The 13,005-nt window shown below is 45.2% G+C and overlaps 2 protein-coding genes across 2 annotated transcripts in view; one reads left to right on the plus strand and one right to left on the minus strand.

Moving 5' to 3' along the window:
- The window catches only part of rasl10a (RAS-like, family 10, member A), a 99,687-nt gene that overhangs the window by 80,460 nt on the left and 6,222 nt on the right, over positions 1-13,005 (plus strand). The window lies entirely within an intron of this gene.
- gas2l1 (growth arrest-specific 2 like 1) overlaps positions 1-13,005 on the minus strand; it is a 101,784-nt gene that overhangs the window by 50,423 nt on the left and 38,356 nt on the right. The window contains exon 2 of the mRNA XM_059988070.1: positions 4,621-4,728. Within this exon, the coding sequence (XP_059844053.1) occupies positions 4,621-4,728 (108 nt within the window). The remainder of the gene's footprint in view (positions 1-4,620; positions 4,729-13,005) is intronic.

Raw genomic sequence — 13,005 nt, forward strand, 5'->3', positions numbered from 1 at the left:
TGGTTGTCTGACTGAGTTGTTGGGTGACTAACCAAACAGGTTATCAGAACCTTATCCTATTACTCAGGCAGAAAGGCTCTGAAATGTCCTAAACCAATTGTCTGTTTCTTTCCTCTGCGGCTTACTTGATTTTCCCGTTCCTCAGATGGCTGAACCCCCAGGCTTTATATCTGATGTTTACTCTACTGATTGTCCCCTTTGATGATCTTTCCACCTCAGTGACTCACCCCCTCTCTGGACCTCACATTCAATGTAATTTTCACTCTGCTGTTGAGTAATAACCAATGACACATTGCTTATTGATGACTAGTCTGGTAATGGGCAAAACTTCAAAAGCACAGAAAAAGCCTTGCAGCAGACTTCATTTAATGCAGAATTTAGGATATGCACAACTTAATGTAAAAGCAGCAACTCAGGCTACATCCACACTACGCCGCATAAATCTGTAACCAAAGGTTTTTCCTCTTTGTATTTACTCTCTGTCCACACTGAAACGGCGTTTTCGTCCCCCGAAACCGGAGCTTTTCAGAAACGCTTTCCAGCCTGGGTATTTTTGAAAATGCTGCTTCGGCAGATCAGTGTGGACGGAGTAACCGGAGACTTTTGAAAACGCTGTCAGACGGCACCGCGCTATTTCATTGTTTTCTTGAACGCAACCCTACAATTTCAGAACAGACGGTAAAGAGACTGAAGCCAGAAGAGTTAGAAATGTACTCACCAAATACTTTGACCCATAACTTACTGAATAAATAAGTATACTGTACTCACTTTGCTGTTTTCTGTCCTTGCTCGTATGAAGGTGGTTTACCTATTTATGCAAATACTTCTCTGACAATAGATGTGTAACAGCCTAATGTAACATTGTACGGAAATACAAGATAACACTGATGCAGACATGTTTTATACATTTAACAAGGGGCTTTGTTAATGCAACAGAGTTAGTCAGTTTTTCAATGTTTGTTGTCAGCCGGGTCAATCTGTCTGTGAACTCCCTGTCAGTTGCCGCCGTATGCTCCAGTATTTGTTTTTTTTTAGTTTTAAGTTCTCCTGCATGGGAGCCAACAGCCGTCCGTCGTTTTAAGTTTTTCTAGTCTGTACCTACACAAACGTGCACTTTTACTGTGAGATTCGACACCAAACATGTCGCTTGTTTTCGGTAGATGTGTCCTGCACATGCGCAGGGGGAGGAGATTCACCGAAATCTCCATTTCAGTGTGGATAGAGATATTTTCAAAAACGCATAATGTGGAAGCCTATCGTTTTTACCCGAAACCAGCGTTTTCAAAATTATCCGGTCTACTGTGGATGTAGCCTCACTCTGCCAACCTGAACCTTATCTAGTTCTCCTTTAATATTGCCAGTTTAAGTTAACTGTGTTTACCTTTTTTCCCCAATTTTTAAGACATGTAATTGTGGGCCAGAGATGCGTCTCTACCAAAGGAGTTGTAAGGCCCTCCTTCCCTCTGCTAGCCTGCAGGTCACCCTTGGGCAAGGCGTAGTACCTGCTTAGATCCCCCCCCCCCCCCACCCCGATTAGGGTCATCCTGAAGAAGGCCCAGCAGTGCATGTACTTCCTGCGGCTCTTGAGGAAATATGGTCTGCCTCAGGAATTGCTGCTGCAGTTCTACACTGCAGTCATTGAGTCTGTCCTGTGCACCTCCATCACTGTGTGGTTTGGAGCCGCCACCAAGCAGGATAGAACCAGACTACAGCGCACAGTGAGGACTGCCGAGCGCATCATTGGAGCCTCCCTGCCCTCTATTGTGGACCTGTACTCTTCCAGGTTGAAGAAGAGGGCGGGGAACATCATAAAGGACTCCTCCCATCCTGCGCACGAACTGTTTGAACTGCTTCCGTCTGGTAGGCGCTTCAGATCCCTCCAGACTAAGACTAATAGGCACTGGAGAAGTTTTTTCCCTACTGCGGTCACTTTGCTGAACAGTTAACTGCCAGTTAACTGTCGGCTAACTACTTGGATTGCACTACCTGTATGTATAATCTATATTTTCATTTATATTTATCATTATTATTGTTATGAGCAGAGAGACAACATCTGCCGGAAGTAAATTCCTTGTATGTGCACAGGTACTTGGCGATTAAAGTCCAATTCTGATTCTGATTCTGATGTGAAACCATGGGAGCAGGTGGTGGGTGGTCATATGAGCAGCTGGAGCATATCACAAGTCCTGGTTATGTGACCACTGATGCCAAGCGGACAATCTCTCGAGCAGGGGTTCCCAATTATGGTCAATAGGTCCCTCAGTTAATGATAGTGGTCCATGGCATGAAAAATGTTGGGGAGCCCCTACTCTGAAGAGCTCTGATGGGGTCACCCATCTTGTAAAGTCACTGCCCAGAAGGTGGCAATGGCACACCACTTCTGTAGGAAAATCAGACAAGAACAATCGAGGTCACAGAAAGACCACGATCGCCCACATCATATGACACGGCACATAATGATGACGGTGAATTCATGACGATGTTGTATTCACCCAAAGCATCTTTTTAAAGTAACAAATACACAGTCATCGCAGCACTAAAAACATCTGGGCAAATAACGATCAATCCTGTGCGACAGGGGACCCACAAAAGGTGGAGTCATAGAATGAAACTTCACAGAGACAGGATCTTCAGTTCATGAGATCTGCTGTTAACCACCCTTTTACGTTAATCCTACATTAGTCCCTTCTTTTATTCTTCCTTCATTCTCACGATAGTGTCATGGTTAGCACAAAGCTTTACAGTACAGGCAACCTGGGTTCAACTCCTGCCGCTGCATTCTCCCCATGACCGTGTGGGTTTCCTCTCACAGTCCAAAACTAGGTTAATTGGTCATTATAAATTGTCCCGAGATTAGTCCAGGATTAAATTGGGGGATTGCTGGGCAGCTTGGCTTGAAGGGCTGGAAGTGTGCACTGTATCGGAATAAATAAATAAATAAGCTCTCCTAATTAATAAATTCATTAACAGAATCGAGTGAACATTAGAAATTGAAACAATACCACCTTGGAGTGAACAGAGCTAGCAATTAAAAGAGGGCACCCACATAATAAGCTAGATTGTTGCCTCATTTAATTTCAAACATTCTTGCCTTTATGGGACCAAACCAGAAGCCACTCAGTCCATCACATCTGTGCCAGCTCCTCAAATGAGGAATCCTATTCCCTTACTCCTTTCCCCATGATCCTGCAATTTTATATCTACTATTACTGATCCACTTCTCTTTAGAAAGATATTAAAATCACACTTTTAAAGCGTGCATTCCAGATCAAAGTAACTTTATAAATGAATACATGCATAATTATATTGAAATAGCACTGACTTGAAGCACAAAGCATGTATTTGATTCCCTATCAGTAGTAATGACTAAATGGGACCAGGATAACTGGGTAAAAAGCTGAACATGAACCTGATGGGCCAAATGGCCTGCTCCTGTACTGCACCACTTTATTATAACAATAATGAATTTGTGCAGAACTCAGATTTTTTTTGTATTTTCTTATTTACAAAAGGATTTCTATTCTGACCACCCCAACATACGTCACATCCACTGGAAATAACTTTGAGTCTGTGATTGGAGTGAGGGGTCGCTCCCTCATATCAGCTGTACCTTGAGGAGTCAAAAGTAAGATCCTTGGAGTGGGATTTGCAGGAGAAAGCAACGTGTTTGTTAGGAAATACAAACTCCTCCACAAGCAAGCACTCTAAAAATGAGTGAACTTTGCCTGCTGGGCGTCACGTCTGAGCTACTCCTGGAAGACTAACAGAACCAACCTTTGACTGTTTCCTTTGCAAAACAAGTGTGGGCAAAGTACACTGATAATGATAATTCCATGCATGTAATATTCCCTCCTTAAGCATGCCCTGCTTTGCTTTCTTGGCAGCCCCTTTATATTTGGTAATTTAATCATCCTGCACTTTGAGGGCAGAAATATATCTTCATCTAATCGAAACGACGTGTGACATTCAAACAATGGGCTCGACCTCTCAGTGGAATTTCAAATTGCAACAATATGTTCATGATTTCTGCTGCATTTATTACAGGGGTTACAGGTATAATTTTGAGAGGGTGGGGTGGAGATAAGTCTCTACCAAGGGAGGTACAAGACACTCCTTCCCTCCTCTAGCCTGCAGGTCACCCTTGAACAAGGTGTAGCACCAGCTTAGCCCCCCCGATCTGGGTCACGAGAAGTCACGGGAGCAGGTGGTGGATGATCAGCCGGTGCATAGCACAAGCCCTGGTCATGTGACCATTGACGCCGGGCGGACAATCTCTGAAGGGTATTGATAATGGCTAGGGTCAACCATCTTGCCGACACACTGTCCAGAAGACCATTTCAGTAGAAAAATTTGCCAAGAATAATCATGGTCATGGAAAGACCATTATTGCCCACATCATACGACACAGTGCATAACAAAACGAACCATAGATATAATTTAAATTCTATGGGTCAAATATACCACATAGCAGAGCAGGAGCTAAACCTGCCATTTCATTTTACTGGGGCATGTCTCAGCATTACTACATGAAGCTCCTTTGTATATTATTATTATTTGTAGCTATACATTACAGCTACTAAGTAAGAAGAATTAAAAATGGTTAGGGCGTGCGGCTCTTACTCTGATGAAGATCAACGTGCTGGTCTCACCAACTTTATATTTGCCCTCGGATACTTTAGTCATAGGGAACTGGGAAGGACAAGAGCAGTAGCCAAGAATCTCACGCACCTGGGGGAGAGAGAACACAGGGTTAAGTAGATTATTGGTTTACAGTCAATGTCTGTATCTTTAATAGTCTTTCCTCTGTGAGATAATTTTTCTTCAAAATATAATTACACTAAAACTTTGAAATTGTAATGGTTCTTCAATGACAACATAATAGTACAAATTATGGGATTATTTTCTCCAGAAGAAACTCTATCTTTTAATAGCAAGCAAGTTAACAGAAAACTTGGAATGAAAACAGTGTTACATAGCTCCTATCTACAGTATCATGCAAGAAAGTCTTAAGCACATATATATAATTTTATGTATTGCGCTGTACTGCTACCACAAATGAAAACAAATTTCATGATACGTGTGAGTGATGATAAACCTGATTCTGATATGGGTTTCCCTTGTGGGCTGAGCATAGGATGGGCGGCAGGGAGAGGGGAATCACGATTGGGAAAACGGGAAGGGAGTGGGAAGCGTTAGAGAGACATTCTGTATTGATCAATAAACTAATTGTTTGGAATCAAGTTACCTTGCCTGGTGTCTCAAGGAGGGGTGTGTCTGCAGCCATGTCACCCCCACCCTGCCCCGCCCCGGCACTCCTTCTCTGCCACTTGTCCCAAAACCCCACCCATGGCACTCTACCCTTGCCATTCCCAACATCCTTTGCTCCTACCAGATTTACAAACCCGTTCTCTGCTCCAAGTTGACAAATACAGTACCTTGCAAAAGTCTTAGGCACTCCCTAGTTCAAGACTCTTACACAGTACTCTATATCTATGACAGAGAAGCTGAGAGTTTACTGCAGTGGAATTTTTAAACTTAATTCTTTAAGGAAACACTGCCTCCCTCCAAAAGAAAATTATTGGATTAAAACCTTTCTAAACTGTAAAGGCTAATTCAAAGCATCACAGAAGATAGATGAAAATGTGGCACCCCTACCTAACAACAAAATTTGCCAATTCAGAGATGTGAATTTAGAGAGAGAATACAAACAGTTTTTGTACCAGACTACTCACACGGGCTACAGGCAAAAGAATACATTTTCAGTTGTTTTATCAATGATGGGTGTCAGAGTGGAGATACGTCTCTACTGAAGGAGGAGTAAGACGCTTCTTCCCTCCGCTAGCCTGCAGGTCACCCTTGGGCAAAGTGCAGCACCTGCTTAGCCCCACGATCAGGGTCACATGAAGCCACGAAGCAGCTGGTGCATATCACAAGTCCTGACAATGTGATCTCCGACGCCGGGCATGACAATCTCTGACAGAGTATTGATAATGGCTGGGGTCAGCCATCTTGTAAAGACACTGCCCAGAAGCCGGCAAAGCAAGCAACTTCTGCAGAACAATTTGCCAAGAACAGTCGTGGTCATGACCATGATTGCCCCTGTCATACGACATGACACATAAGGATGATGAGGACAGAACACATTGGAAACAAGGGCATTGCCTGGAACAGATTGGGACATTGGTACATGTGTGTGGAAAATCCATTAGATAATCTGTACAAGACTGCACCTTGATGACACCAGGGTTGGTCTTTCCATCCCCACCTCCTCAGCCTTCCATTTCAAAGGATTACAGCTTTAAGAGCTCTGCTGTGTTTGGTTTCAGTGCCAATGAAGGCATTCTGTGTCTCATCCAAGACATTTTAATGTTTATGAGAGGGCTGTGTGTGAAAGAACAGAACAAGGTTAAATACTCACAACCAGCAAGGAAAGAGGGCTCCTTCACATTGTGCACTGATACATAGAGCTTGCTTTGTCAATAACGCGTTTATGAACTGAAAAGCTTTTGTTGGTGCAAGTTTGTGACATTTTCTCATCATTTAGTCTAAAGTGACTGGAATGAAAAACAGCAGTGCCAGCTGAGAAAGTGCCAGATGCTGGACAAATGAAGCAGTGAGCTGTGTAGCTGGGCTGAGGGGCAGTCACACCAGTCAAAACAGAAAAAGTGCTTCATGACAAAACAACTAAAAAAGACTCGAGCTACCCCACTGCTCAAATGTTGCTTCAGACAGCATTTTATCAACAAGCTAGAAAATCTCTGTGTTTTATTACAAGGGTATGAAAGCAATTTGTGTATAAAACAAGAACAAATCTTGTGCCCAGAGCCACACGTTCACATTTCAATCCTGCACATAGAAAGCTTGGGAATGCACTTTGTTTATTTTTTTCCAACGCTGCAGATCAACTCACCAATTTCACGCGAGCCTAATCCCCAGACAATTTACAATGACCAATTAGCCTGTCGGTGGGAGGAAACCGGAGCACCCGGAGGAATCTCACAGGGAGCAGTGAGAATTGAACCTGGGTCGCTGATACTGTAAAGCGTTGTGCTAGCCACTACGTCACCATGCTGCCCCACAGAAGCAGAGGATGCTGCAATTTATACTCGGTGAATACATTCCCCCCAGCGCTAATGCTAAGGAGGTGCTCTGTGAACTGTACGGGGCTATTAGCGAACTGCAGAACGCACACCCTGATGGTCTGTTTATTGTCGCCGGTGATTTTAACCACTCAAACCGTCAGTCAGTGCTCCCCAAATTCCATCAGTATGTGGACTTTGCAACAAGGGGGGAGAATGCATTGGACCTGATTTACACAAACATTCCCGACGCGTACCGGGCAGAGCCCCGCCCCCACCTCGGATACTCAGACCACATCTCTGTTATGCTAATCCCAGCATACAGACCGCTGGCCAGGCACTCCAGACCAGTTCAGAAGCAGGTGAAAACCTGGCCAGCAGGAGCCATCTCTGCTCTTCAAGACTGCTTTGAGCTCACTGACTGGCACGCGTTCAGGGAGGCTGCAACTGATGGCGACTCTACCAACTTAGAGGAGTACACAGCATCAGTGACCAGCTACATCAGCAAGTACATTGATGAGGTTACTCTGTCCAAGACCATCACTGTACGTGCCAACCAGAAGCCATGGATGACCGCAGAGGTGCGTGCACTGCGGAGGACCCGCGACTCCGACTTCAGAGCAGGCGACAAGGCAGCTCTAACAACAGCGAGGGCCAAACTCTCCCGAGCCATCAGAGGGGCAAAGGGTGCACACACCCAGCAAATCCACAGTTACTTCCAGGACAGCGGCGACACGCGGTGCATGTGGAAAGGCATCCAGGACATCACCAATTACAAGACAACATCACCTGACTGTGCAGGTGATGCCTCCCTCCCAGATGCGCTGAATAACTTCTACGCCCGGTTTGAGGTGGAAAATGATGTGGTGGCGAGGAAGTCCACCCCTCCTGCGAATGACCAGATGCTGTGTCTCTCCGTGGCCGACGTGAGAAGTACCCTGTGCAGGGTCAACCCACGGGAGGCTGCTGGACCAGACAACATCCCTGGTAGAGTGCTCAGAGATGTGCAGACCAGCTAGCAGATGTTCTCACTGACATCTTCAATATCTCCCTGAGCAGTGCCACCGTTCCAACGTGCTTCAAGGCCACCACTGTGCCAAAGAAGTCTTCAGTGTCCTGCCTCAATGACTACTGTCCCGTTGCACTTACACCCATCATCATGAAGTGTTTCGAGAGGATCGTCATGAGGCATATCAAGACCCTGCTGCCCCCCCTCACTGGACCCCCTGCAGTTTGCGTACCGTCACAACTGTTCAACAGATGACGCCATTGCCACCACCCTCCACCTGGCCCTAACCCACCTGGACAAAAGGGACACATACATTCCGATGCTGTTCATAGACTTTAGTTCAGCATTCAACACAATCATCCCTCAGAAACTGATTGGAAAGCTGAGCCTATTGGGCCTGAACACCTCCCTCTGCAACTGGATCCTAGACTTCCTGACTGGGAGATCTCAGTCAGTCTGGATCGGGAGCAGCATCTCCAACACCATCACACTGAACACAGGGGCTCCCCAGGATTGCATGCTCAGTCCACTGCTGTTCACTCTGCTGACCCACGACTGTGCTGCAACACACATATCGAACCATATCATCAAGTTCGCCAATGACACGACCATGGTGGGTCTCATCAGCAAGAACAACTAGTCAGCTTACAGAGAGGAGGTGCAGCAGCTAATGGACTGGTGCAGAGCCAACAATCTGTCTCTTAATGTGAACAAAACAAAAGAGATGGTTGTTGACTTCAGGAGGGAACGGAGCGACCATTCCCCGCTGAACATCGACGGCTCCTCGGTAGAGATCGTAAACAGCACCAAATTTCTTGGTGTTCACCTGACGGAGAATCTCACCTGGTCCCTCAACACCAGCTCCATAGCAAAGAAAGCCCAGCAGCATCTCTACTTTTTGCAAAGGCTGAGGAAAGTCCATCTCCTACCCCCCATCCTCATCACATTCTACAGGGGTTGTATCGAGAGCACCCTGAGCAGCTGCATCACTGCCTGGTTCGGAAATTGCACCATCTCGGATCGCAAGACCCTGCAGCGGATAGTGAGGTCAGCTGAGACGATCATCGGGGTCTCTCTTCCAGCCATCACGGACATTTACACTAAATGCTGCATCCGCAAAGGAAACAGCATTATGAAGGACGCCATGCACCTGCCATACAATCTCTTCTCCCTCCTGCCGTCTGGGAAAAGACTCCGAAGCATTTAGGCTCTTATGACCAGACTACATAACAGTTTCTTCCCCGAAGCTATCAGACTCCTCAGTACCCGAAGCCTGGACTCATACCTTGCCCTACTGTCCTGTTTATTATTTATTGTAATGCCGGTACTGTTTTTGTGCACTTTATGCAGTCCAGTGTAGGTCTGTAGACTAGTATAGCTTTCTGTGTTTTTTTTATTACGTAGTTCAGTCTAGTTTTTGTACTGCGTCATGTAAACCATGGTCCTGAAAAACGTTGTCTCATTTTTACTATGTACTGTATCAGCAGTTATGGTGGAAATGACAATAAAAGTTGACTTGACTTGATTGAATTTCAGTACTAGACAGAGCAGAACAGAGATGTAACCTTGCAGCAGATTTATTACCACTGACATGAAATTTGTAGTTCTGTGGCAGCAATTGCAAAGACAAAAATCTATAAATTACAAAATAAGTGGCACAATAGTGCTGAATACCATTCAATGATCTGAGGGTGGAGGGGACCAAGCTGTTGCTAAGTGGTTGAGTAGGGTCCTCTGGCCCCGACATTGCTGCCTGGCGGTAGTAATGAGAAAAGAGCATGTCCTGAGTGTCGAGTCCTTCAAATTTGGTTACCACCTTCTTGAGGCTGAGCTTCTAACAGTCCTGTGCATGGGAGGTTGCACACCAGACTGATACACCCAGTCAGAATGCTCTCCACCATAAGATGTATAAAATTTGTACATCTGCAGTGACATCTCCAACAGGTCTCCACAGAAGAGAAGAAAAAACTTCAAATCTGTGCATCAAAATTGTTTCTGGTGATATAGTGATAACATCACAACCGACACTGTGCTGTGAATGTCAAATTTTCTGGTAGGTCGATTTGAAATGACTGTTGGGTTAAATTGCTGAACCATAATGTAATCACACTTGCATAAAGCCTTGGGCAGCAACCAACTGTGAACTGACTCTGCTAGATATTTTTTTGTGAAGAGCGATGCGGGGTTGAGTACAAAATACAAGTTGACATTTTTATATAACTAAGTGAGGGAAAAACATCAATCTTAACTTCATCTGCAGCAAAAGTACAGTGTTCTGGCAAAAGCACACATCACCGTGCTTGGGTCAGTTTTGGTCTTCACACCTAATGAAGTATCTTGGCCTTGGGAAGCACCGCAGAAACCATAAAATACAGCAGCAGAATTAGGCCATTCAGCTCATTGAGCTTGACCTTTGCCTTGAGCATAATGACAATTTAAGCCCACATAGGGTTCAAGATCCCATGCATATCTTTCCTTCCCTACCCACCCCCAACTTTCCTCTTTCTGCAGGGATCGCTCCCTTATCCATTTGTCCCTCCCCACCGATCTCCCTCCTGACACTTACCCTTACAAGTGGAACAAGCGCCACACCAGCCCCTACACCTCCTCACTCACTACCATTCAGGGCCCCGAACAGTCCTTCCAGGTGAGGCGACACTTCAACTGGGCATCTTTTGGAGCACCTACTCTGTCCACTGCTCCCAGTGTGACCTCTTTTATATCAGTGAGACCTGACGTAGACAGAGAGACTGCTTCACCGAGCACTTACTCTCCATCCGTCAGAAAAAGTGTGATCTCACAGTGGCCACCCACTTCAATTCTACTTCCCATTCCCACACACCAATCCATGGCCTCCTCTACTGCCGCGATGGGGCCACACTCAGGATGGAGGAGCAACACCTTATATTCTGTCTGGGAGGCCTCCAACCTGATGGCATGAACATCGTTTTCTCAAACTTCTGGTAATTGTCCCCACACTTCTCCATCCCAGTTCTCCATCCCTTTATCCCTCTCTCACCTTATCTCCTTACCTGCTCATCACCTCCCTCAGGTACTCCTCCCCCTCCCATTCTCCCTTGGCCTTCTGTCCTCTCCTATCAGATTCCCCCTTCTCCAGCTCCATCTCTTCCACCAATTAACTTCCCAGCTCACTACTTCAACCTCCCCCTCACACCTTTCACCTCGTACCTTGTACTTCTTCCTCCCCTCCTCCCACCTTCTTACTCCAACTTAGGATCTTTTTTTCCAGTCCTGATAAAGGGTCTTGGCCTGAAACATCGACGGCTTACACTTTTTCATAGGAGCTGCCTGGCTGGCCGAGTTTGTGTGTGTTACTTTTGTAACATGCTGTAAGGTTTCACTGCTAAGGTAATGCTTTCTCTGTAGCAGCACTGTTTGGGTTATGACTCGAGATAACGGGGTTTGGAATGTGGGGGCTATCCAGTGAGAGAAATGTTGTTCTTTCATGCGAGACTGGAAGGGGGATTTTCGTGGTCTTTTGCTGGGGAGAGATGAGGAGAGAAGATGCAAATGGAGAGAGTTGGTAGACCACCGGAGGGAGTGGACTTGGATTGAGGGTCCGAAGGTCAGCGACGATCGGAGAAGGTTGATAGTGGACGACCGGCTTATCAGTGAGGTCCAACATTGCACAATAGACTGTTACATAAGAATGGGCCCTTTTTTTTGTGTTTACTGACTGTATAGTCAAAGTAAGAATGATAAAGGTCAATCGTTGAAATCACATATTGTGTACGGTTTGTTATTTCGGGTACTGATTTGTAACAGGGGACACATCGCGCAGCATCCAGCCAAACGAGATTTTTTAAGTTTGGCCGAGCCGGCGCTATCACCCCCTACATTAAGCCGCTAGGCCAAAGCGACTTCCAACATCTGCAGATTTCTTCTTGTTGGAGAATTCCAAAGACGAGAGTGACAAAGAGCAGATTCACTGGATTATTTTTGGGCTGAAGGGAATTCCTTCTTTGTGGATGAACCTTCCTGAGTGTTTAGACCATGGGAGTGTGGTCTCGGGGATAAGACTGCAAATGCTGAAATGCTGGTCTGGGGTCTGCTCTCAAAGCACTGACTTAAACTTTTGCCTCCACAGATTCTGCTTGACCCACTGAGGTCTTCCACTTCTTTTAAAAAAAGAAAAACCAGAAGTCTCAGGCCTGAGTCAAGTAGAAAATGAAATAGTTATTACCCCTAAACCACTAGGCCCCTGAACCAGAGGAGATAATCACTCAACATTACTTACCTCCATCACTGAGCTGTTCCAGCTCACTTTCAAGGACTTTTCATCTCATCTTCTTGATATTTTTTATTACATTTCTTTTTATTCTTTTTCTTTTCATACAGTTTGCTGTCCTTTGCACACTGTGCAGTTTTTATTTGATTCTATTACAGTTATTGGATTTATTGTGTATGCCTGCAGGAAAATGAATCTCAGGGTTGTATATGGTGACAAATATGTACGATGGTAATACACTTATTTTGAACTTTAATCTGAGTTCTTTCCTCAGAGAATCACAAACCTCCGGGATTCTCCGTTCTAGGGTACTGTGGGGGCTGAAGTTGTCACTGTCCTTATGGCAACAGGTTTTGGCTGACAAAGGAACCAAGAAATATTGCACAGGATGAAAGAGTGACCTTTGAAGTGTAGGATTTTGTGGAAGGCTCAGCAAGCTCCTCCCTAACCTAGTATCTTTCTCTAATGCCCTTTGTAAGTTTTTGCTAAGGATTTCTGAGATCAGCAAACCAAGTTTAATGCAGTAAATCCATAAAGTTCAGTCACCTTATCTATACAGTCATATAGGTCCCACAATAGACAAGCACCATTATGTTTTGGTTCCAGTAATTGGCTCACAAGAAGACCATTGACATTGAAAATTGAGTTAAGTGTCAAATTAATGGTCC

This window comes from Hypanus sabinus, chromosome 13 (assembly GCF_030144855.1).
Source record: "Hypanus sabinus isolate sHypSab1 chromosome 13, sHypSab1.hap1, whole genome shotgun sequence".
Lineage (NCBI taxonomy): Eukaryota > Metazoa > Chordata > Chondrichthyes > Myliobatiformes > Dasyatidae > Hypanus > Hypanus sabinus.